The sequence below is a fragment of the Heptranchias perlo genome, chromosome 9 (genome assembly GCF_035084215.1).
Source record: "Heptranchias perlo isolate sHepPer1 chromosome 9, sHepPer1.hap1, whole genome shotgun sequence".
Taxonomy (NCBI): Eukaryota; Metazoa; Chordata; class Chondrichthyes; order Hexanchiformes; family Hexanchidae; genus Heptranchias; species Heptranchias perlo.
Window position 1 is genome coordinate 69942413 of NC_090333.1, and position 25478 is coordinate 69967890.

At 42.6% G+C, this 25478-nt stretch overlaps 1 protein-coding gene across 1 annotated transcript in view; it reads left to right on the top strand.

The window, feature by feature from the left end:
• Positions 1-19381, top strand: part of tsen15 (TSEN15 tRNA splicing endonuclease subunit) — a 41455-nt gene extending 22074 nt beyond the window's left edge. Inside the window, exon 4 of the mRNA XM_067990731.1 lies at positions 18174-19381. Within this exon, the coding sequence (XP_067846832.1) occupies positions 18174-18363 (190 nt within the window). The 3' untranslated portion in view covers positions 18364-19381. The remainder of the gene's footprint in view (positions 1-18173) is intronic.
• Positions 19382-25478: the final 6097 nt, after the last annotated feature.

Genomic DNA, 25478 nt, shown 5'->3' on the forward strand with positions numbered 1-25478 from the left:
CCTGAAAGCAGGCCCTTGTGACGTTGCCACTTTTGGACTAATGATTGACACCATAGCTGCAACTCCTGCATAGTAATATATAGTACAGTTTGTAAGCAGAATTCTATGTACCTTATGCGTTGTATGCTGGAAAAGATATTTTGCAGACTTGTACCTCTTATGACCTCATACCTGCGGTCCTTATGTTTCCTTTTATAACTGCAAATATTTTTAGAAAAATCGAGAACTACCTCCAGATTTGGGGGGTGGGGGTGGGGGGGTAACACTTCTATTGAGAGCAGTGCACCTTCTTGTATATCTGACTATGGAAGGTCTGGTTTAAAAGGAGTAATGATAACTTTATCCCACCCCCTCCTTTCCAATCACAGTCCTCGTAGTGACCACTCACAGGCCTGCAATGATGCAACATTCCAACAGTTTGAGAATAACAACTTTTTCAAGTGCAGTGTTTTTTTAAACAAAAAATTAAAATAATGTTTGTTCCATTTTCGTTTGAAGTTTTTTCTTGATTTTGGTAGTGACTTGGAGCTACATTGAGTCGACTATCCTGCAAAATGAGGAACCACATTAGAAATCTTTGTGGACAGTAGTAATGGTGACTACTTTTTTACGTTTAATGCATATGTTTACATATTAATACTTTATTTTAAGTAAGGTTGCCCTATTTACCTAACAGCACTATATTTTCCTGTCTTGGGACAGGGCAGAGAAGCGGACATTTGGTGAAACCAGCTTTTTTCTCTCTATTTGAACTATCGATGGGATTGTATTTGTTCAAATTGGATGTTCAGACTATACAATAACAACCACGTCGGTTTCCATGGATTTAGTTTGTTTAATGCAGTGTGGCATTGCAATTAATATGCAATCGGTTACCATAATTATTTGCTGGTATGAGCAGGGGCGTTTCCCGAATTGTTAGGATAAACCGTGTCCCGCTATCAATTTGTATTTGTCTCCATGTCATTATGTACAAAGGTTAATCATTTAGAAAACCTAGCAGGATTCATCTAGACCAATAAAAGACGTCAACAAGTTTGGACATGTTCATTTACTCCTGTACCTGCCCCAACACACTGTTTAATTACCCTTATTTTTACTATAATGCAGAACTGCTTGTGTTTCTAGAATGTCTCCATAACAAGCAAAAAAAGAGACCAAGGACAATGTAGCCATGGGGGAGGGGAGGTCCACGTTTAGCTTGTGAATTTAACAACCTTAATACAGAATTATTTTACCTCGGTCGCTGAATTTCTCAAACATGTAGAAAAATAACCGGTTACTTTGGTGCAATCGGATTAATTTTACCACTTTGCTTTAGAATTTTAAAAAATCTATCTGAACAGCATAATATCCTTTCTCATGCTTAGTTTTTAGTCCTATATTTCTTCACTCATTAGTGCAAGCTTCCTGAATAATTAATTTTTACCTGAATAATTGTGTTATGTAATACTGGCCAAGTATTGAGTGCATAGCAATTAGAGGAGTATGAAATTGAACAATTCATGCTTCGACTGTTCCTGTGCACTCGATATTTGACGCAGTGAATACAGCAGTATGAGAACTTGCAGCACAAGAGTTGATTGTTGCAGTGTATTCTCTTGGGGAATGGCTGCCATTCTGTTTTACTAGTCAGATACTGGTATGTATTGTTGGAATGTGACCCATGTCGTTTTTATATTCAGCAAGCTGCTTCTCCGGATTATGCTGAACCTGTGGCAGAACAAGGCTGAAGAGGTGCTTCAGGCATTTTACACGAGGAGCAGTAGCAGGGTTCAGCAGATAGTAGTCTTTCAGGGCCGAATACTGCTTCTTTACACTTGTGTTAAAAAATATTTCACATTACTATACAAACATTATACAGCAGTCAATCTGTGCTGGAACGGTTTGATTTTGCACTCGATCCATTATTTAATTTTGCAGTGAAATGAGGCATTTAGTGGTATTTGTAAAATGTAACAAACCTCAAGTAACTGCAGCTGACCAGTTAATTACTGTCCAATTAAACTTGTGTACATATGCATTCTCTTTCTCTTTCCCCCCCCCCCCACAATGTGGGTAGAAATATAGTGATGGGCCTGTCCACGTGTCAAAGTTAGATATAAGTCCACAAAATTTTTGTGAAGCTGTGTGAAGTGAACGTGAGAAGAGAAACTTCATTCTTTTTGAAGTAGGACTTGGTTTGCTAAGGCAAAGATGACTTTTTTGAAAAATGTCTCCACATATGTAAGTACGTTGAAAATGATAAATGATTATGGAATGGAAGTTTGGCATTTTACTGCTGCTGCATCTTATTCTTCCTCTAATTTTGTTGCTCAAACTTTAATGAGAGGAACCGAATTCTAAAAAGGCATAAAAATAATTGGGCCATTGATATGAGCTAGAAGCTGGTAATTGGGATAGGGAAGAGCTATAACAAGCCACAAAGGATCAATCTCATTGTGAAAGAAACTAAATGAAAGATTGATTGATAAAGATATTAACAGTTATTTAAAAGCCAGCAAGATGCTGATTTTTTTTTCACCTTGCATTTGACTGATTACAATATCGAATATCTGAAATACTCATTGGCAAAATCTGTTTTGCTGGAGTTCGTCAGCAAACCGGGCATGTGCAAATAGGACAGCATATACCAGTGTTGTGATCCATTGCATGTTGACACCCTGTGATGTTGGTCTTCATTTTGAAAAAGCGGTTGCCAGCAAAATACTGAGGTTGTATTTGGTTTAATTTATACTGCAGTGTTTCAAATTCATATTGTCATAAATTCTACTCTAGAGACAGTATTAGTATGTGAGAGTGTATTAAACATCTAATGCATTTTATACTGCAGAATGCAGTCTATGCTGGATTAAATCAACACTATGAAGATACCACGATTAGTTCAGTCACAGACATCAGGCTACTTGATCTGGCAATCGCATCTAAGCTATGTTGCAGCAAATAGATGATAAAGTGGGAATCTGCCAGGGAACTTGCCCCTACTTGATAGCAACTTCAGTGTTTATCAGATTCTGTGTCCATTTACTGATTAAAATGTTATACCTGCGTTTAGCAGGCTGCATCGCTTGCTCCTGGACTAAAGTTAAAGCGGCTGATGGAATGGCTAGCCTGTTCTGTAGTAGAGTGCATCCTGTTAAAATGTCACAAATGACTGGGTCAATACCACAGAAGTTGCTGCCGCTTAAGTCAGACCTTAAGGTTTATGTAGGGGACATGATCTTCTGTAGTTGCACCTGCACGTTATTGGCCCAGAAGGCCCATACAGAATGTCAGCAGTAAAAATTCATGCACCACTTCTGCCTGCACACTTCTTTCTCTGATAGTCACCTGACCCTCTGTCCTTGGTATGCAGGGGTTCAAACACAGTTGCAAACCATGATTCCTAAATTATGCTTCAGTCCATGGAAAGGATCAGGATTTCACCATTGCGATAAATTCCCATGTGTTTTTCTGCAGCTTCTGTAACTGTATGGGTCAATTTCATGAGATTGTGTCTAGGTGTTATGCTGACCAATGTAGAGCTTCTCTCTTTCTCCTCCCTCACCACCACCCCCCCCAAACTTTCCAGATTTCTTAAAAATTGGGGCTGGGATTTTCCCAGCATGTGATTTTCTACCCATTTATTTTAATAGGTGGAAAATTATAGGTTCGGGAACACCGAAGTTGAAAATCTCCCCTGATGTTTAATTCCATAGTGGAATACCCATTCTATCTGCTGCTTTTTAAACCCTGCCCAATTTTCCAGTAGATGGGGGAGTATTGATTCTTTTTTAAAAAAATGTTTTCCTTGATCTTCTCTTTGGCAGATGTGCGTCAGATAAATAGATTCAAAGTAGTATTTTGTGATAAATTTGTTAGAAATAAAACTTTAGATCTCTCCGAAGATCCAATTATTAGTCCATTAAGTAATCTGACCATTGTGTACTCAATTGGAATACAAATGGTTTGTTCTCCTAATGTGTCTTCTCACCCGTGCAAAGGGAAATTGGACACTCAGCGTGCATTGGTGATGCACGTCTAATTTGTTGGAATCTGTGCCTTTGGATCTTTGCCACTGCTGATTCATCAGTAGTGCCTGGTAACGGTCATATTTTTAATTCTAGTTCGCTACTATAAACACAATGTACAGTATTGAGTAAATGTTGGTTGCACGAGCTTTTGTATTCAAGCCAATGTTTCAGTTGGTTATAAAGCCTGCGCTGCATTTTAACTGTTGTATCTGAGAGGTGACTGGTTGTAACAAAACTCGTACGATCTGATTTGAGTGTGAACATTTTTGCTGTGAAATCATTATCTTTAGGATAATATCTTGGCGTGTTTGTAATGATTATCAATCTGAACCAACCTAATCAAGTAGGAATCTGTTGGAAGCAAAAGCTATATAAAATTGTGTTTGATAACGCTCCCTTGAAGCGCCTTGGGACAATTTACTACATTAAAGGCGCTATATAAATGCAAGTTGTTGTTATAAGAATCGCTTGATAATGAGTAGCAGTGAGTAACGGCTTAATCATATGCAGCAACTCACCCTTCTCCCCATCCTGGTTTTAGTTATGGCTCATTAGATTATGGGGATTTTGCCCATTCAAAATGGAGGATGCTGAAGCTCCATACATAGAATTACATAGAATGTACAGCAAGAAACAGGCCATTCGGCCCAACTGGTCTATGCCAGTTTTTATGCACCACACGAGCCTCCTCCCTCCCTACTTCATCAAACCCTATCAGCATATCCTTCTATTTCTTTCTCTCTCATGTGTTTATCTCGCTTTCCCTTAAATGCATCTATGCTATTTGACTCATATAAATGTCCATTGACTTCACTACTGTGTTTGCCTCCTCTTATCGAGGAGGAGCTACTGCTAAAATGTAAAATGAAAGTGCTCTCTTTAATTTACAATTCATATATTTTTAACCCTCTACTGGCCCAAAGTGACATTAAAATAATGAAACTATAAGGCACTTCAAAACATGGTGCAGCTCTGCATTTCCCATGCCCCCCCTTGTATCCCACCATTGCATGGATTGCCTTTCTTGGAATACCATAATATTTTTATTAAAAATTGGACTAGATTCTGATGTTTGGAATTTCTAGTAGAGTTAGATGAAGACTAAGTGAGTTAACAAAACAAACTGGAGGCCAAGTTCAGAGAGTTGAATTCCAGTGAGAGTAGGTCCAACTTTGTTCACAGTCCTGATTTATTATTTGAGGTAAATCTTCTTTATTCCGTTGGAATTAACATGATTATCTACGTTCTCAAACTCAATACTGTGTCTGGAGGATAATTTTTGGCTGTGATTGGGTAATGGTAAGCAGTGGAACCCCCTTACAATGTATTTACATCAGTGATTTGAGTGCAGTTGGTGTTAGACTCTAAGGTCCCACAAATACCTAGTAAAGACTTCTTTTATAAAAAAAAACGCAGAACAACATTTTTATTACCGAGCTAAAGAAGTATTGCTCTATATGCCTTTTTAATCAGACTTATTGATAAGCAGGGCCATATTTTCCTCTTAAAATTTACGATTCTCGAGAATGCAATTTAATTAATGGCAATGGAGAAAAAAAACAGCAGCTAATCATAATGCACCTGTAACAGTGATTCTTTAGTGCTTCGCAAGCAGCTAATGAGCTATTTATAATTGGTATAAATGTCAAAGTTTGTTAATGCAGCGCCAAATCTGGGAGAAACTAACTTAATGACATTTGAGAGAAGTACATTTTACTAACCAGGTCCTGAAAATACAAGGAAGCTCTGCTGCGGAGACGACGCAAAAGCAGATTTTTGGTGGGGGAGTATAAGGCCCCAAATATGCAAAGGAGGAAACAAACATTGTACTGTATCACCCGACCCACCACTACCCCCTTGGACTCTCCCAGCGGATCAACAATCGCTGCTTCTCTTTTGCAGTTCAGTTCCCTCCTGAATGTCTATTCACTTGTGAACAAGATTCAGGCTCTGGCTGAAACTTGGCTGATGGGTGACAACACCTTGCTTCTTAACGAAGCCTCCCTACCTGCCTTTCCACTACCTGCCCTGCCCAAATCGCCATGGCGGTGGCGTGGACCTCCTCACCAAGTCACATGTTGGTCTTTTTTTTTCCCCCCCCCCTTATTTTTTGGGCATCTTCTCTTCCTTCGAGCATCTCACCTCGTTCCACCCCTTTTCCTTTCCTATAAAATCCTCGTTGTCTGCAGCCTTCAAGTTTCTCCCGAGATTTCCTCCTTCAGCTTCTGTACTGAGCAACTCCTCAGCTTCAGTGATTTCAAACTCCATCTCGGCTCCCCTTGCCCTCTCTCCTTTGAATGCACAGCCGCTCTATCCTCTCTCAACTTCTCCCTCTATTATAAACTCTCCTAAACATATCCACGGCTACCCCCCTCACCGTGTGATCTCCCGTGGCCTCTGTTCCCATGGGAACAATCACTGACGCAGCCATCTGCGACCAGTTATATCCCTTACCACCCATGTCCCCTAACTTCTTTCTTTGTCTGGCACTGAAGAAAACTTTCCCCCAACTGCCCCTCCCCCCACCGCCCAAGTCATTTGCAACTGCATTTTCAAACTCGGTACAGCACTTCTGCAGCCATCAATTTGCTCAAACACTCCTTCACCATCTTTGTACTTATCCCAAGAAAAAAACTTTACTTTCACCCATCCTGGTCATTCCCCCTGGTATGGCACTTATTTTTGCTTCCTCAAGTCTGCGCCTCTTGGACAAATAACATCCTTTGTGACTGTGGTGCATTATTCATCCTTGTCCTCCTTCACCTCTCTGGAATCTTTGACATGATCAACCAAGCCTTGATGTGAGGTCAAACAATGATGTGTAGCAAGTAAGGTATTAGAAGTGCAAATTATATTGTGTATGTTATGAGAGAGAGACAGAATGTACTGCATGAAGAAATTTCTATGGGCTAAACTTGGGTAAAATTGGAGGGTGCACTGAGAAAGTTTGTGTTTCTCCACCCGCCCCCCACCCCCATTCTTTGCAGAAAGGCTTACTCCTTATGAGTGAGCTAGTGTGTGCAAGGGAGAGCTTAGGAGGCATAGAATTATTATTCAGATATTCAATAATTTGCATAGGTACACAAGAATATAAAAGTGAATGCAAAGCATTGTTCCCAAAATGGGTGATTGTGTATTTACTCATGGTGCTCTCACAGAGCATGGAGAACCCAGACACACTTCAGCCAGCCATGAAAGGCAACACTCACCAGAGCAATGTCATTGCCCACTTCAAGCAGTGTACTATAGGAGAAGTAGCTGGTGATATGAGGAGGAGGCATGTAGTGAATTACAGACAGTGGTGGTTGTTGAGGAGAGGCCACCTGGCATCAGGCAGAGACCCAATTTGCTCAGTGCCCCTCCTGAGTTGTATAGGGATATTTACCTTAGTGGGCCTGCTCTCCAGTGGAGGCTGGCACAGCACCTGGACCATAGTGAAGAGACTCTCGTCTCTTTGCACACTTCATTGGGAGGTAGTGTGGGTGAGTCGAACATTGATGCATGCTGCTATCTTCCATAAAATCAATGTCATGGAAGAACAGTTGTTTGCAACTGATTAAGTGCACTGGCTCAACCACAACTTGATCGTCCCGATCAGCATTTATTAGAAGTTGGTTCTCAATTTCTCATGCTGCTTTTTTTAAAGCCCCTTTTTTAATGGTACTTTTTTGCCCCCTGCTTCTTAGCTGATTGAAAGACCTGTCTGGCTCCCTCATCTTCCTATCCTGCTCCCATGCAGTAGCTCCAATGTTGTAAGAAGTAGTAAAAAGGGAACTGTGCAAGGAGTAAGAAAGAGGAGAATGGAGATTGAGAAGAAAGCGGAGGAGAGATAGTAACAGACATACTATAGTGACACTTTTTTTGCCGTCGTACCACTATCTATATCCGCAGCTAGAGGCGTGTGAGAGGCTGAGTGTATTCTGGTGGGAACCAGTCTAAAAAATGATTATGAATCACCTTAATAGTTTTAATTGCATTTTTTTTTGTCCAGAATGTCAGTTAACTTGGGTAAAAGTATGTGGCCAGGGCATGCATGAGAGAGCCTCCAGTGATCCTACCATAATTTTTGTCAGTGCTTGCACCTATGAGCATGGGGTAACATCAGTGGCATCTTAGAGCAGAGACCTCCAGATGCGAAAACAGTAGGCACGCTGGCAGCATCGTTCGTGAATGTTCCCACTTCTGCTGTAGAGGATTTGGGATCCAAACTCCAGGATGCAAGCATGGCGGCTTTAACTTGCTCGAAGGACAGATGCAGACAACCATGGGGGAGGGACTCCGAGAATTAAAGATGCTATTGTTCTGTACTCTGATCGGTGGACCTTGGGGACGTGCCTACCAACAATGACGAGCAGAGGAGAAGCCAGTTGAGTTTCATGTCCGCAGCAGTTCTGTCCCATCACGTAGCCCTACACAAGTGACATTTGACACTGCTTCTGAAAGCATTGAGTCCATCAAAGTGGACCCCTTGCTCCGATGCTGGTGAATCAGTCCAATTACAGATTGCAGGCCTACTATATCCCTTGCAGCTTGCCAGTTGACTGTACAGCCAGCGACTAGTGCTGTTTCTTCAACTAAGAGCAAACTTCAGGCACATGCACAACTGCTACTGGTAAATCATTGCAGATGCTTGACTGTCACTGCAGGTCTTCATGGAACAGTTGGCACTCCTCCATCAGTGCCTTCTTGCTGAACCTGAACCTCTCCATGCATTGCTGCTCTTGTTATGCCCAGGTAGCTGTCTTTGGTACAATAGACCTGTCTGACGTGGTACCCACCATGTCCTCTGCAGCCAGACTGTTCTGTCCTCCTGTGAGATGCCTGCTAGTGGACACTATGCTCTCTGACCCCCCCCCCCCCCCCCCCCAAAAAAAAAACCTCTGCACTATTCGCTTCTGGCTCTGCTGTGGTGATGCTTCAAATTCTTCCCCTTTGTTAAACTCACTTCTGCCCAGTATGACTTGGAGTAAAAAAAAATTTTCTCTCGATTTGATTGCAGATGCAGAATGCTGCACAAATTCCTTATTAATGATCTTAAGAAAAACTAACTTTTAACAAATGTTTCTCTAATGTTAATCCATCTTTAGAGTGGTAGCAATCCTCCGATCCACAGAGCATGCAGGTGAATACTCGGCTTTTCTATTCACAGCCACTTTTACTTGTGTTTAGTCTTTTGCTAAAATTAGTGGAGAGGTAAATATGGCCATGTTGAGTCATCTTTTCTAACTTGCAATGTTTAAAGTTCTAATGATAAGGCCAGGAGGATATCGCAGTGTAGAAACTTGGAAATGGTGCAAGAAGTGGACGTAATGGATTACCAAATGTTACTATGAAATACAGAATCATGGTTTATAGAAACCAGAGATGATGAGATTAAAAGTTGGTAGTTCAGTTAACTAATCTGTAGAACTTTGAGTTTTCATTTGATCCAGATTCAGTTTTTATATGGGAAGCGAATGGAAATTGAAAGCCTAAAACTTATTTGTGCCCATCTTGTTAACCAAGTCATTTTGGTGATAATTTCTTATCAAGTGAAACCTTTCTATTTCCTTTTGGACTACATATTTGTACCATGTTTTGATTCCAAAAAGTGTACCACTCTTCTGTCTAAACATGATTTATTTCTACAGTTTTCAAAACTGCAGAAAATTGAAAGCAATAGCTTTGAAATCACTTTTGTAAAATACTTAGTTGAGATTGTGCAACAGAAGAAGCATCAGGTAATATTTCAGTAAGAGTTTTAAGATCAGGAGATAGGCCTGTTTGACTGCACAGTGCAAGTCACGTCCAGGTATTGGTTTCAATTGCAGACTGAAGCTGCCCCTTCACAACATGTGCTCACAATTGGGCATTGTGCTTCACTCAACACAGTACAGCTTTACATTCTAAGTGACCTGATTCCAATCAGAGGCACTACATCCTGCTTTCTTAATTGATATTTAAATCTGTTCTGTGATACTGAATCTGGTCATTTCAGTAAAACATTTTAAAGCCATTCATTCGGTAACTCTTCAACCCTTATGAAGCTTCTCTGTGAGATTGTTTGTCCGTGAATCACCACTTTGTATTGGTTTTTCCTTTTTGAAGCTCCTACATAATATGCTGTTTTCTCATAGGGGCTCCTCTTTGTAGTTGTGATCTTTGTTCCCCTCCTCCCCCCAGTTCTCTGTATAATGCTGGTTTCTCTTCCCAGTTCCCAGAACTTCCTGACTATAACAAGATTCAGTCCACTGTAGTGTGTGCAGCAGGTGTCATGGAGTGCTGATTATGGAAATGTTTCAGAGCACTTCTCTGATTATCATGAGCCAAGGTACCTGAGATTTTTTATTTTGCAGAATCCAATTCAGTTCATGGGTCCAAGTTGAATTCAATCTTCCTCCACTCTTTAATATATAATGCACCTTTTTGCCCTGATTCAGACCTACATCAAATGTTTTAAATTTAAATCCCCTTTCTTGGTGTTCTCTTAATAAAAATCACAAGGATGTAGCAAGGTTATTATGTTTCCATACTGGTCCATGTTCATTGCTTTTGCTCACTGTCATTATTCTCTAACAAAAAGAATTTACATTTATATAGCATCTTATCATAACCTCAGGACATCTCTTAAACTTTGCATGCAATGAATACTTTTTGAACTGTTCTTTTATAGACCATTTTTCAATATGGTAAATGAGATAAATGACCAGCTAATCTGGTTTTTTTTTGGGAGGGAAATGTTGGCCAGGATATCAAGTTACATCAAAACTACAGCACAAACAGGCCATTCGGCCCAACTGGTCTAATCTGGTGTAGACCACTTGGGCCGAATTGCCTGTTTCTGTGTTGTAGATTCTATCTATGTAAGATAATCACAGCCAGAGGTTGAGCTGGTTGAATGGTACAGTTGGCTCCATGTTCTTGGCTTAATATGCTGTTTCAACACTACTTTAGAGTGTCACCATAGGCATAACCTGTGTCATAAGACTTTTTTTAAAAAATGCAAATTCTGGGAACCTGACCTGGAGAAGATATGTTAGAATTCTGTGCAGGAGTCTTAAATAAAAAATGATTTAACATTTCAAAGTTAGATGCACATAATGAGAGAAATAAATTGACCTTGCTTTAGTTTTTACAGTTACATACACAATGTATATTACTGCTTTTAATATCTGGTGATTTCCAAATATTGAGGGAATAACCTTTTAACTTCTAGATTATATGTATATAGAAACAAAATGTAGTTACTACATGAAAAGCCTACCATTTAAACCTTGTCTTTGTTCCTGATCAACCTCCATTTTACAACCCATAGTTAATAATTCACATGTGTGTAACAGAAATCTGCTTATAATTACTAGAGCAGGAATTATCTATTAACTAAAATTAAATGGTGGAATTACTGGGCAAAAGCTGGCACTGTCAGTGAGAAGCCAGAGTTTATATTTCAGTGTTTATGACGGTATCAGGAAGCCACCTCTTCCTTGTTTGTGCTTCTTAAATGTATACACATTCTAAAACAATAAATACTTCCACGTACAGCACAACATAAATCTCTTTCTAACTAGCAGTGCAAATATAAATATTAAGTAATTTGGACAAGTTAAAGGCGTGGATGCAGGCCAGAGTTAATTTTAGTTTAAATCATCCTTTAATTATTAATTTATTTTGCATAATGTATGCAAGGTATTTTTTTCTATGGAACAGTAGATAAATGTAGCATTTTTGCAAAGCTTTGTCCTCACACTAGCTGTGACTTGCTGCATGCAATTTGACAGCTAAGTCAGAGGTTAAAAGTGAACGGAGAAAGCTGCCTCTGATGTGATTTATAGATTAACGTGATGGCAATCCCACTAAATTGGCCAACGAAGGAAAGTCATTGGAGGAGGATGGTGTGTGTCAGAGGCTGCAGAGGGATTCGAGCTGAGATCAGGAGTAGGGAATTGTGGCTGTAAATCTGCATCCTATCAATTCAGGTAGCATTTTCCAGTAACGATGCTGCCTATAGTAATAGTTTAGCATTTTTGTCCCTCCAGTTGATCATTTGATGGCAATTTACTGTCCATTTCTGATCTCTTAAAATGTCAAAGGTTCTGGCATATTGCTAATTGGAGGTCAGCAGAATTGAGGGTGGATATCCAACCATTGCTGTAAAACCTCTAATTAGATCCAAAGTGACCATCTTTATGCCTGTGACTTCTATTATTAACTATCAGGATTTATAATATTTCACTGGGTGTCCTGGGCTAATGAACACAGTAAATGGGCTAATGAACACAGTAAAAACTTGCTGTGTTTTAAAAGCCAGCTTTTGTCATTTTATACAAATATGTAATGCCCTCTGCCAGGCAGCTTGAATTTTTAAAATTCAACTCTGCAGTTGGAAGGAAAGGCACTCCTTGCACTGGTATTAAGTCATTACAGTAGTGTCCCTTGTTGGAGATATGCAGAGGAAACAAAAAGCTTACTCTGGCTCCAATCCAGCCGGCCCACCTCCTTTCACTCTGTGCCAGTGTTAGTATCCAGGCCATAGCCGGTGAGGGGAAAGTTATGCTATTAAGGCCACATTGTCAGATTTGTTTGGATTGTAATTTTGCTGAGGTCTGTTGCTGCTGTTGGGACATGTGCAGGTGTATTTAGTGGAGCTTAGCTACACTAAATACTTGTAGATTCATTTCAGACAATGTACTCTTGCATGCTGGATGTGTGCTTGCACAGATATTTACAAAAAAATGTAATTTTTCCTCGGGCATGGGTGGGGGGGATGGGAGGGAGAGATAACACTTGGTCAATGTGACCTCCTGGACTGGTTTCGATTGCCTGAGGGGGTTGAAGAGGAATTTTACAGAGTATTTTTTCCCTTTTATAAGCCCTGGGTTTTTTCTCTGTTTCTTTGCCTCTCCCAGGAGATTATGTGGCTGTGGGGGAGGGGGTTGGGAAGTGTTCAGTCACGATGCTCTGGCTATCGTGGTGTGGGGCAGGCTTGATGGGCCAGCTGGTCTTTTCCTGCCCATCAATTTTGTGTATTTGAGAGAGTAATGTCATAGGGGTGACATTGGGAGAAATTTTGAGTTTTAATATCTGCATGATTTGAATCTGTGCTGACATAAAACCTACCTCATTTGCTCCAGTTTGGAATCCAATGGATTTATAGTGGTAAAAAGGTTCAAGCAATTTCTGGGGCAGAATCCTACCTCCATTTACCATTTTGAACATGCTAGTTCAGACATGGAATGGCACAATGGTTAGCATTTAGTTCATTTACCTCTGAGACTTGGGTTATAATCATATATCTCAGCCCCAGGACATTGCTGCAGGAGTTCCTCAAGGCAGTGTCCTAGGCCCAACCATCTTCAGCTGCTTCATCAATGACCTTCCCTCCATCATAAGGTCAGAAATGGGGATGTTCGCTGATGACTGCACAGTGTTCAGATCCATTCGCAACCCCTCAAATAATGAAGCAGTCCGAGCCCGCATGCAGCAAGACCTGGACAACATCCAGGCTTGGGCTCACAAGTGGCAAGTAACATTTGCGCCAGATAAGTGCCAGGCAATGACCATCCCCAACAAGAGAGAGTCTAACCACCTCCCCCTGACATTCAATGGCATTACCATCGCCGAATCCCCCACCATCAACATCCTGGGGGTCACCATTGACCAGAAACTTAACTGGACCAGCCATATAAATACTGTGGCTACTAGAGCAGGTCAGAGGCTGGGTATTCTGCGGCGAGTGACTCACCTCCTGACTCCCCAAAGCCTTTCCACCATCTACAAGGCACAAGTCAGGAGTGTGATGGAATACTCTCCACTTGCCTGGATGAGTACAGCTCCAACAACACTCAAGAAGCTCGACGCCATCCAAGATAAAGCAGCCCGCTTGATTGGCACCCCATCCACCACCCTGAACATTCACTCCCTTCACCACCGGCGCACCGTGGCTGCAGTGTGCACTATCCACAGGATGCACTGCAGCAACTCGCCAAGGCTTCTTCGACAGCACCTCCCAAACCCGCGACCTCTACCACCTAGAAGGACAAGAGCAGCAGGCACATGGGAACAACACCACCTGCACGTTCCCCTCCAAGTCTCACACCATCCCGACTTGGAAATATATCGCTGTTCCTTCATTGTCGCTGGGTCAAAATCCTGGAGCTCCCTTCCTAACAGCACTGTGGGAGAACCGTCACCACACGGACTGCAGCGGTTCAAGAAGGCGGCTCACCACCACCTTCTCAAGGGCAATTAGGGATGGGCAATAAATGCTGGCCTCGCCAGCGACGCCCACATCCCGTGAACGAATAAAAAAAAATGATGAGACTGAAGTCTCCTCTCTCCAGTGGCTATAAGCCTAAGAAAGATGGCTTTGAGCTGACCTGGTCCATTTTATAGTGACCGTGGGTCCATAGATCAAAACTACCTATAATGTAGCACAAAAGCAAATATTGCGGATGCTGGAAATCTGAAATAAAAACAGAAAATGCTGGAAAACAGTCAGCAGGTCAGGCAGCATCTGTGGAGAGTTAAAGTTTCAGGTTGATGACCTTTCAATCAGAACTGGAAGATGTTAGAGATGAACAGCTTTTAAGCAAATAGAGCCAGGGAAAAGAGGGGTGGGTAGGGGGAGCAGGGAAAGAACAAAAGGGAAAAGTCTGTGATAGGGTGGAGGGCAGGAGTGATTAAATAATGTAGTGTGTATTGGCACTGAATTGGAATTTTCACTCAGACCATGGAAATGTCATACCAGTGCATTAGTGGGTAAAACATATTGTTGGATGAGAGTCAGAGAAATCTTTACTTTACACCTAACCTACACTATACTTGACCTGGGAATGCTTGATAAAACTGGATACCTAAAATGAGATGGTTTTCCATTCTCTAGCACTGGCCCCTTACATTGATCGTCAGAAATGTGTGTGTTTGTGTCTGTGTGTATAATATATATTATAGTGCCCAAGAAGTTAAGCACATCCTTTTTTGAAGGGTAGGCTTCAAAATTTTGAACCTTTGTGCTAACCTAATTCTGGGCCGAAAGCCAATTGCAGCAGATGAACATTTACATGTCAAAAGCAGCTGATGTTTGATATCAAATTGGATGATACAGTTCATATCTGAGCAGACATCTGCTTCCTCTGAAATGCATATTTACTGCAATCAGCTGTACAGTAAACCCTGTGTACTGAGACTTGTCTATTACTCTGATGCTAATGTTTCATTAACCCTTTTCAGGACAAGTATTGTAACTGTTGAGTTTGTGAAGACAGCAAACCTGTTGAGGACTGTAGGAAGAGGGGTGTTCAGTGCAAAATGACAAGAAAATTAGTCTTGACGTGTTTTTTTTTAAATATCTGGAAATGTACTTGTCCTGTTTTTGGAAATTAATATTCAGTAGTTTTTTGTTGTGGACAGAAAAAACATTTTTACTCGGCAAAACCTGCTCGGCTTGTCCTCAGAGTTTGTAGTTTTTGTGTGTTAGCAGGATTTCTTTTCATCCTGATGAGAAGTTCGGAGATTGCATCCTGGATATTTTGCCTCAAAGTCACTATCTCGAGTTTGTCAAGTTTGCATATGTCTGACTTGTGGGACATTTGTGGGCCGATTGTTAATTAATAGCACACGCTGGGTGGCCGGAGCAATCGCACAGCCTGCCCGATGGTGCTCGTGAGAGGCCCGTACCATTGTCATGGTTGGGTCTCATTTAACTTGTTCAGTGTACTGCAAATGCTGCGTAATGGTCAGGAATGGAACCCTTGCCAATTGTTCCAACCCCCTGCCACCTTGGGCCACCAAGATTCATAATAGCACCCACTGCTGCCTGGCCAAAGTCAGCTAACTGAGCCTAGATCAGTGATCAAACTCATGGTCTGCTTTATATGACTCTTGACACACCACAGGGTGCTTTATCCACTGTGTCTAAAAGTGGCAGTGGCTCTACTCACTTATTCTGCATATCTTGGTCAGTGGCTGCAGAAACACTAGCTTTTCTCTTTCTTTGCTTTGTTGTCAGAATCCTGCTTGCTGATCGACCAGTTCTTGATCAATTTTATTACTACTTTTCAAATATCCTAATTAGCAGTATTTTTGCATGACTAATCCAGCTAATTGGTAATTACTGCATTCCATTAGAAACCCTTTGGTACAATGATGACTTTCTGACTTTTGATTCAATCATTTGGTCTCTTCCAGATGTTTGCACAGATTAAATGAATCATGGTTTGATATGAGTACATTACTTCAATTGGATCCAGTACTACCAAGCATTTCCCCTCCATTTTCAATTATACATACCACTTCCAGAAATAGTGATAGCTCGCGTTGAGTTTTATCGTAGTTTCCTCCTCTTCAGGTCTTTTGAAGAGCTGTTTGATTTATACTTTTTTTGCAATAACATGTTTGTTTTGTACAAGCTGACCTGTTCTTTGCTTAGATGCTAGTGGTCTTCATTTCATGAAGCACTCCTCCGCTATTTGCCCAGCTCAGGTTTCTTGTATTAACTGTTGTTTCTCTTTTTTGACCAAATTTTGTTTTTCACATTTGCAAATGCTGATGATCAAGGGTAATATCAAAATATGTGAACTAGCTGAGGCGATTTCAATGTTGTCGTGAGGTCATCTCAAAAGTTTTGTTGGAGATTTAAGCCATTCTCACATTGGGATGTATATCAACAACAACTGGCATTTATTTAACACCTGAACACAGAAACATAATCTAAAAATAAAAAAAACTGGACACCGAGCCAAAGGAGGGGAGACCAAAACCTTGGTTAAGGAGGGTTTTATAGAAGGAGAGGGAGGTGGTGAGGTTTAGGGAGGGAATTCTAGAGCATGGTTTGAGAATTTTTTTTGTTTTCCAAGCTGTAATGTTTTAAGATTTTTGCCGATTTGACCAGAAAGCAATTTTGGTTTAATTTAGATTATGATGTGGTTATGAAATTAAATTCAGTTCACAAAGGGATTAACTCTGAGAAAACACAAGCCATTTGTGATGTTGTATAGGACAAATTTGTTAGGATACCAGATGAACCAGTCATCTGAATTGTTTAATCTCACACATCAAATTAGTTTGATACAATGGGGGTTGTCGAACACATCCTCGAGATATTTGCAGCTTTAATGTTGGAATGGTTTTTATTCATGGCACTCAGCAGGGGGCCGAGCTGAAGAGACAGTGTGGTTGCCATAGCTCCCACACTAAGGGGAAAGGTTTTTCAGTCAAGGCAACGAGTTTGATTGACAGCTCAGCAAGCCAATCCTCAATGCAGAGTGCTGAGGGAGGGGTCAGAGTTAATTCTTTGCCTTTCTCTCTCTCCCTTTTTCTTTCTTTCTCTCTATCTCTCTGGAAAGGGCAGTCTTGGTTAATTTTTGAATCTGGAATGGTCAGCTTGAAATATGGGTGTCTCGTGTCCTTAATACTAGTCAGCTTAGAGATTGCTGACTTGTAAAGTGAATTAGGCCCATATCAAAGGGCAAAATTTGAATCTTATCAAAAACTCTGCTCTGTTCATTCATATACTTCATGTAAAATAAACCCATTTATTGGTTTACAACAGGCATCTTCTCACCGGTCATCAGAATACTTTCCAAAGATAGGAGAAGGCATGTACAAAATTATAGAGTTGAGTACACATAACAAGAGGCCTTATTGCTAGAATCCCCAGCTCACACTATTGTCCAACTAGATATTGGGCAGTAAACATACTCTGAAGATCATAGGGATTGATGGTCTGCTTGTGGGAGTGACCAGTGCTGCTGGACCCTAGAGAATATCTATTGCAGTCCCAAAATTTAGAACACAAGCTTAAAATTTAGGATTGCATACCTTCAGATTTGTAATTTTGAGGAGAATATTCCTCATCAGGATGAGTGATGTCTGCTGGGAAATGGAACACTTTTCCACTATGGGCATCCAGTACCAGCGTCAAGCAGTTTCACTTCAGATATAGTCTGTTCCATTGCAGAATAAAACTTCCTCCACTATGCTCCAAACATGTACCTTAATCTAGATGAGCTTAGCTTAATGTGGGCTTTCAACTTCTCACATTCTATGACTATCTCTTGCAAATGCCTTTTGCAGATTTTGTGTGTGTGATTTGTGTGTGTGAGTGTGATTGTGATTTCTCATGTAGACTACGCAAGCTGGAAGATCCCAGTGTATCTTACCATTTGTTGATTTTGTTTTTAGGATTAGAAGAATCATGGAATGTATCTGTAACCAAAGTGAAAAGGAGCTCACCCTGGCCATCGTTGACTCAGACTCTACGGTTGTGTATTATCAACTTACCAATGGGTTTGTTGTACCAGATCCACCAGACGTTGTCGAAGATGTGGACAGCAAACAGTGGAGAAAGAGACGGAGGAAGTTTCAGAGATGATCCATGTTCATTTTGTCAAATCTCATTCTGATGGAGGTTATTTTTCCAAAAGATGTAGATGTGTTAAATCTCTGCTATAAAGCCCAATTACGTTGCCTCAGGTGATCACCATTATGACCTGTATTTACAGGTGTCTCATGCTCTTGCCTGTTGCTTTCACTATGATGGTGCAGATCTACAATGGCTGTTTCAGTACTAACTTTAGTTGTATTTATAGGCTTCAGTATAAAACAGTTGGAAGAGTGCGATTTAAAATAATTTTGAGATGGGCCACCTTCATTCAGGACCATTATGCTGTATAATAATGTTGACTTTATTTTAAATTGTACTTGAGCAATTTATAAATTGTATTTATTTAATTTTTGTAAAAGGAGAATTTTGGATTATTGTTGTGGTTACCTATTTCCCTTCCTCTGCCACCAGAAATTGCATGCAGACCACCTTGTGCAATGTTAGAAGCACTTCCTATATTTTGACTTGATACTGATGACCTCCTACCTTACAAGCTGGTATTCAGTGAAGCTATATGTTACAACATGAACCAGCAGAAAAAAAAATCAGCTGAGGGAAGAATATATGCAGTTCTGCTGATAAACTTGAGTGTTGCTGTTATGATCTGATGCCCCCTGGACACCATTTGAGTCACTGCCTTGTCATACATTGCCAGCCATCCACGAAGCCCTTTGAATAGCAAAGATAAACCAATATAGAAGTAATCTCGATCTGTACTACTGCAACCATTCACAACATTAAAAAAAGACTGTCTTGAGCAGATTAGTAAATCACTGATTCAAGCACAAGGGGTGATTGGATTTCCATTTAAAATCAGCTGGGTTTTTGAGCAAGATGCGAGGCACAAATCTTTAAACCACAGAAAGGAAAAATTGGGTTGCACCTATTTGTGATTGGGTTGCTTAATGTAGAAAGAAGCTCTCCTGTCACTCATCCTTTCCTGGGCAAATGGAGCGTGAAACAGAGAGAGTAAAGGATAGAAAATAAAATAACCATTTTAAACATATTGTGAAGTCCAGTGTATAAGTCGCAATAGCATGCATTTTTAATGCCCTCTGAAGATGGGGCCTTAACATGATTTTTTTTTAAGCAGGGTAGGTGCGATTTTTGCACCCGGGCAACCTTTTATAGTGGGTTTTGTGGTATATAATCAGTAAAGCTGGTGAATGTCATTTATGACAAATGTATTATAACAAATATTTCCCATATTTTTACAGTCCTAATGCAAGAGTCTCATTGTTATTGATGGAATGAGGTTGTAGTATTCCACAGTGCTTTGTAACCTTACGCTTTTGATGAAAAGAACCTCAAGTTAGTGGAAAGATAGAAATGTTCCATGTAGCTTTCTTGGCCAGATATTAATCCAGATGTTTAACGGCAAGGATTTCCAATGGGATTTTTGCTCTCCTCCACAGAGCACTTAAAAAAAAACCTGGCAGTGTAGTGGTACTTGCTAAACTGTATACTGCAGCAGTGAGGATCAAATTTTTGCAAACAAAAGATTTAATGACTAAACAGCAATTGGCACTGGAATGACAGGTGAAAAATCCGATAAGCCCAATTAGTGGGTGTGGGTCGTGCAGTCCGCTATTAACCCGCATGCAATGGCCCCTGGGCAAGCAGGACAAGATCTTCATCCAGCCTCAGTACTCACCTTCAAGCAGCGTTAAAATCCAGGCCTTGCACGATGAATAAAGTAAATTTGCACTTTCCACCAGCAGGGGCAGTCCCAATCCCTTAAAGGGAGGCTGTCTCTTAAAATCTCTCAAAGGTAGCTGGTACCTGTTATTCACTAAAAATAACAGCCTGCTGTCTGCATGCAGTCTGAACGGCGATCAGACATCGCACACGTAAAACACAGATGCAGATCCTGTCCCTACATTTATAAACTGACTGTAAACAATTTTACAACACCAAGTTATAGTCCAGCAATTTTATTTTAAATTCACAAGCTTTCGGAGGCTTCCTCCTTCGTCAGGTGAACGATGTGAAAATGAAATCCTTTTTTTTTCCGAGGATTTCATTTTCACATCGTTCACCTGACGAAGGAGGAAGCCTCCGAAAGCTTGTGAATTTAAAATAAAATTGCTGGACTATAACTTGGTGTTGTAAAATTGTTTACAATTGTCAACCCCAGTCCATCACCGGCATCTCCACATTATAAACTGATGAGTTATGTTAAAACATTGAATGAAATTTACGCACCTCTAAATCCCACATCCTCCAATCTGAAGGCCAGGCCTGCGAGAGAGCATACACCAAGGTTCTCTGATGATGCACTGGAGGTCTTGGTGCAAGAGGTGGACAGAAGAGGGCCATCCTGTAGCCACAGGGGGACAAGAAGCCCTCCAGACATATGCCCAAAAGGCAGCGGTGCACAAAGTCAATGCCAGGTGCTTAGCACCACAAACATGGATGCAGTGCAGGAAGAAGTTCAGTGCTTTGACACGAGTGGTCAAGGTGATTGAGGTCAAATGTCAAGTGGCATCTCCTACCAACTGCACCACATACTACACCCCCATCACCCACATGCCAACAAACTCTTTCAATCAGATGCTTTCACCCTCACACATTACCACCGTTGCAAGACGCACACCCACAACTCACAGGTCACACATACTGGCAACTATTCATCCATGACAGACACATCACCCAGACATACGTCCTGCTTTCTTGCAGGAGAAGGTGGTGCACCACAGGAGGCAGCAAGTGGCGGCGGCATTTACCCCCTGGAGCCTGTTCCGCCATTCAATGAGATCATGGTTGATCTGTGACCTAACTCCATATACCTGCCTTGGCCCCTATCCCTTAATACCCATGGTTCACAGAAATCGATCAATATCAGATTTAGAATTCACAATTGAGCTAGCATTAACTGCCGTTTGCAGAAGAGCGTTCCAAACTTCTCCCACCCTTTGCACGTAGAAACGTTTCCTAACTTCACTCCACGTCCTGGCTCCAAATGTTAGGCTATGTCCCCGTGTCCTAGTATTCAAGTATAGGAGACCTCCAAAAACAGTTATAAATGTATGAGCAGCCAGAAGCAATAATCCAGCCACGAACCTGCAAATCCTGCATAGTCCCTTTAAATTGCGCTGGTGTGGGGGGGGGTCCTCCAGGCACTCGAAGACATGCTCAGATGGTTGTGGTTAAGACTGTGCGTTGAGTCCCAAAATGGTGTCATCACTTTAAATCAGCTTTGCATGCTGATTGTATCCATTTTCTCCTTACTTTACATGCTGCCGGCGATCGGTATTTGCGAATGTGCTAATACCTATATCAAGATAGTGTCCGGCGCACGTCACGCTGAAAACGTGCGTGCGCAGCCAAGACGCCATCTTGGCACTTCGGGAGGCCATGTAGTGCAGAAACAATTGGCGCGACATGGCCCAATTTCTAACGCGACACTTTTCTGTTAGCCAATAAAACCACCCGTGTTAAAGAAAGCAAACTTGATGCTGCAATTATTGTCTGAATATCGAACCGAAGTACTATAGTGAGTTTGTGTTTGGGGGCGGGGGGAGTTAGCATGCTAACCTAGAGGGTTTGAACTATGTCCTTACTAACTTTTATATGTGAAAAACAAAAGCAGTCTCGTATGAGACTTCTATTCTTGACATCTTAGTACATACAGGCAACAATGTTCTGTCAATCTAATTCATCTGGACTAATTAGTCTTGCTGTCCAAGCAATGAAGTGTGTAAAGTACAATATACTAGAATAAATAAAGAGAGTCTGATTCCTGGGTGTACAAAGTTTACACCATTCTAAACAGAATGGCTGTCAAATAGCAGACAATAGAAATTTATAGAGTTGATTTACAGATGGCTTTACAAGATTATGTGAGTACCATTTCAACAAAATACAACCAAATTCCAGTCATAACTTGTATCTCAAACCGGTTGCTCGCTGCCCTTTGTTGCTGCATGCACGCAGCCCACACGACCCTTTGTTGCTGCACGCAGCCCACACGACCCTTTGTTGCTGCACGCAGCCCACACGACCCTTTGTTGCTGCGTATACGAAGTCCACACTGCCCTTTGTTGCTGCGTATACGAAGTCCACACTGCCCTTTGTTGCTGCGTATACGTAGTCCACACGACCCTTTGTTGCTGCACGTAGTCCACACGACCCTTTGTTGCTGCACGTAGTCCACACTGCCCTTTGTTGCTGCGTATACGAAGTCCACACTGCCCTTTGTTGCTGCGTATACGTAGTCCACACGACCCTTTGTTGCTGCACGTAGTCCACACGACCCTTTGTTGCTGCGTATATGAAGTCCACACTGCCCTTTGTTGCTGCGTATACGTAGTCCACACTGCCCTTTGTTGCTGCACGGAGCCCACACGACCCTTTGTTGCTGCGTATACGTAGCCCACACGACCCTTTGTTGCTGCGTATACGTAGTCCACACTGCCCTTTGTTGCTGCGTATACGTAGCCCACACTGCCCTTTGTTGCTGCGTATACGTAGTCCACACTGCCCTTTGTTGCTGCGTGCACGTAGTCCACACTGCCCTTTGTTGCTGCGTATACGTAGTCCACACTGCCCTTTGTTGCTGCGTATACGTAGCCCACACTGCCCTTTGTTGCTGCGTATACGTAGTCCACACGACCCTTTGTTGCTGCGTATACGTAGTCCACACGACCCTTTGTTGCTGCGTGCACGCAGCCCACACGACCCTTTGTTGCTGCGTGCACGCAGCACACACGACCCTTTGTTGCTGCATATACGTAGTCCACACTGCCCTTTGTTGCTGCGTGCACGTAGTCCACACTGCCCTTTGTTGCTGCCTGCACGTAGCCCACACGACCCTTTGTTGCTGCACGTAGCCCACACGACCCTTTGTTGCTGCGTATACGAAGTCCACACTGCCCTTTGTTGCGTATACGTAGTCCACACTGCCCTTTGTTGCTGCGTATACGTAGTCCACACTGCCCTTTGTTGCTGCACGTAGTCCACACTGCCCTTTGTTGCTGCACGTAGTCCACACTGCCCTTTGTTGCTGCGTATACGAAGTCCACACTGCCCTTTGTTGCTGCGTATACGTAGTCCACACGACCCTTTGTTGCTGCACGTAGTCCACACGACCCTTTGTTGCTGCGTATACGAAGTCCACACTGCCCTTTGTTGCTGCGTATACGTAGTCCACACGACCCTTTGTTGCTGCGTATACGTAGTCCACACGACCCTTTGTTGCTGCGTATACGTAGTCCACACTGCCCTTTGTTGCTGCGTGCACGCAGCACACACGACCCTTTGTTGCTGCGTATACGTAGTCCACACTGCCCTTTGTTGCTGCCTGCACGTAGCCCACACGACCCTTTGTTGCTGCATGTAGCCCACACGACCCTTTGTTGCTGCGTATACGAAGTCCACACTGCCCTTTGATGCGTATACGTAGTCCACACTGCCCTTTGTTGCTGCGTATACGTAGTCCACACTGCCCTTTGTTGCTGCACGTAGTCCACACTGCCCTTTGTTGCTGCACGTAGTCCACACTGCCCTTTGTTGCTGCGTATACGAAGTCCACACTGCCCTTTGTTGCTGCGTATACGAAGTCCACACTGCCCTTTGTTGCTGCGTATACGAAGTCCACACTGCCCTTTGTTGCTGCGTATACGAAGTCCACACTGCCCTTTGTTGCTGCATATACGTAGTCCACACGACCCTTTGTTGCTGCACGTAGTCCACACGACCCTTTGTTGCTGCGGATACGAAGTCCACACTGCCCTTTGTTGCTGCGTATACGTAGTCCACACTGCCCTTTGTTGCTGCACGTAGCCCACACGACCCTTTGTTGCTGCGTAGACGTAGCCCACACGACCCTTTGTTGCTGCATATACGTAGTCCACACTGCCCTTTGTTGCTGCGTATACGTAGCCCACACTGCCCTTTGTTGCTGCGTATACGTAGTCCACACGACCCTTTGTTGCTGCGTATACGTAGTCCACACTGCCCTTTGTTGCTGCGTGCACGTAGTCCACACGACCCTTTGTTGCTGCGTATACGTAGTCCACACTGCCCTTTGTTGCTGCGTATACGTAGTCCACACTGCCCTTTGTTGCTGCGTATACGTAGTCCACACTGCCCTTTGTTGCTGCGTATACGGAGTCCACACTGCCCTTTGTTGCTGCACGTAGTCCACACTGCCCTTTGTTGCTGCGTATACGTAGTCCACACTGCCCTTTGTTGCTGCGTATACGTAGTCCACACTGCCCTTTGTTGCTGCACGTAGTCCACACTGCCCTTTGTTGCTGCGTATACGTAGTCCACACTGCCCTTTGTTGCTGCGTATACGTAGTCCACACTGCCCTTTGTTGCTGCACGTAGTCCGCACTGCCCTTTGTTGCTGTGTATACGTAGTCCACACTGCCCTTTGTTGCTGCGTGCATGCAGCCCACACGACCCTTTGTTGCTGCGTATACGTAGTCCACACGACCCTTTGTTGCTGCGTGCACGCAGCCCACACGACCCTTTGTTGCTGCGTGCACGCAGCACACACGACCCTTTGTTGCTGCCTGCACGTAGCCCACACGACCCTTTGTTGCTGCACGTAGCCCACACGACCCTTTGTTGCTGCGTATACGTAGTCCACACGACCCTTTGTTGCTGCGTATACGTAGTCCACACTGCCCTTTGTTGCTGCACGTAGTCCACACTGCCCTTTGTTGCTGCGTATACGTAGCCCACACTGCCCTTTGTTGCTGCGAAAACGTAGTCCACACGACCCTTTGTTGCTGCGTATACGTAGTCCACACTGCCCTTTGTTGCTGCGTGCACGTAGTCCACACGACCCTTTGTTGCTGCGTATACGTAGTCCACACGACCCTTTGTTGCTGCGTATACGTAGTCCACACTGCCCTTTGTTGCTGCGTGCACGTAGTCCACACTGCCCTTTGTTGCTGCGTATACGTAGTCCACACTGCCCTTTGTTGCTGCGTATACGTAGTCCACACTGCCCTTTGTTGCTGCGTATACGTAGTCCACACTGCCCTTTGTTGCTGCACGTAGCCCACACGACCCTTTGTTGCTGCGTATACGTAGTCCACACTGCCCTTTGTTGCTGCGTATACGTAGTCCACACGGTCCTTTGTTGCTGC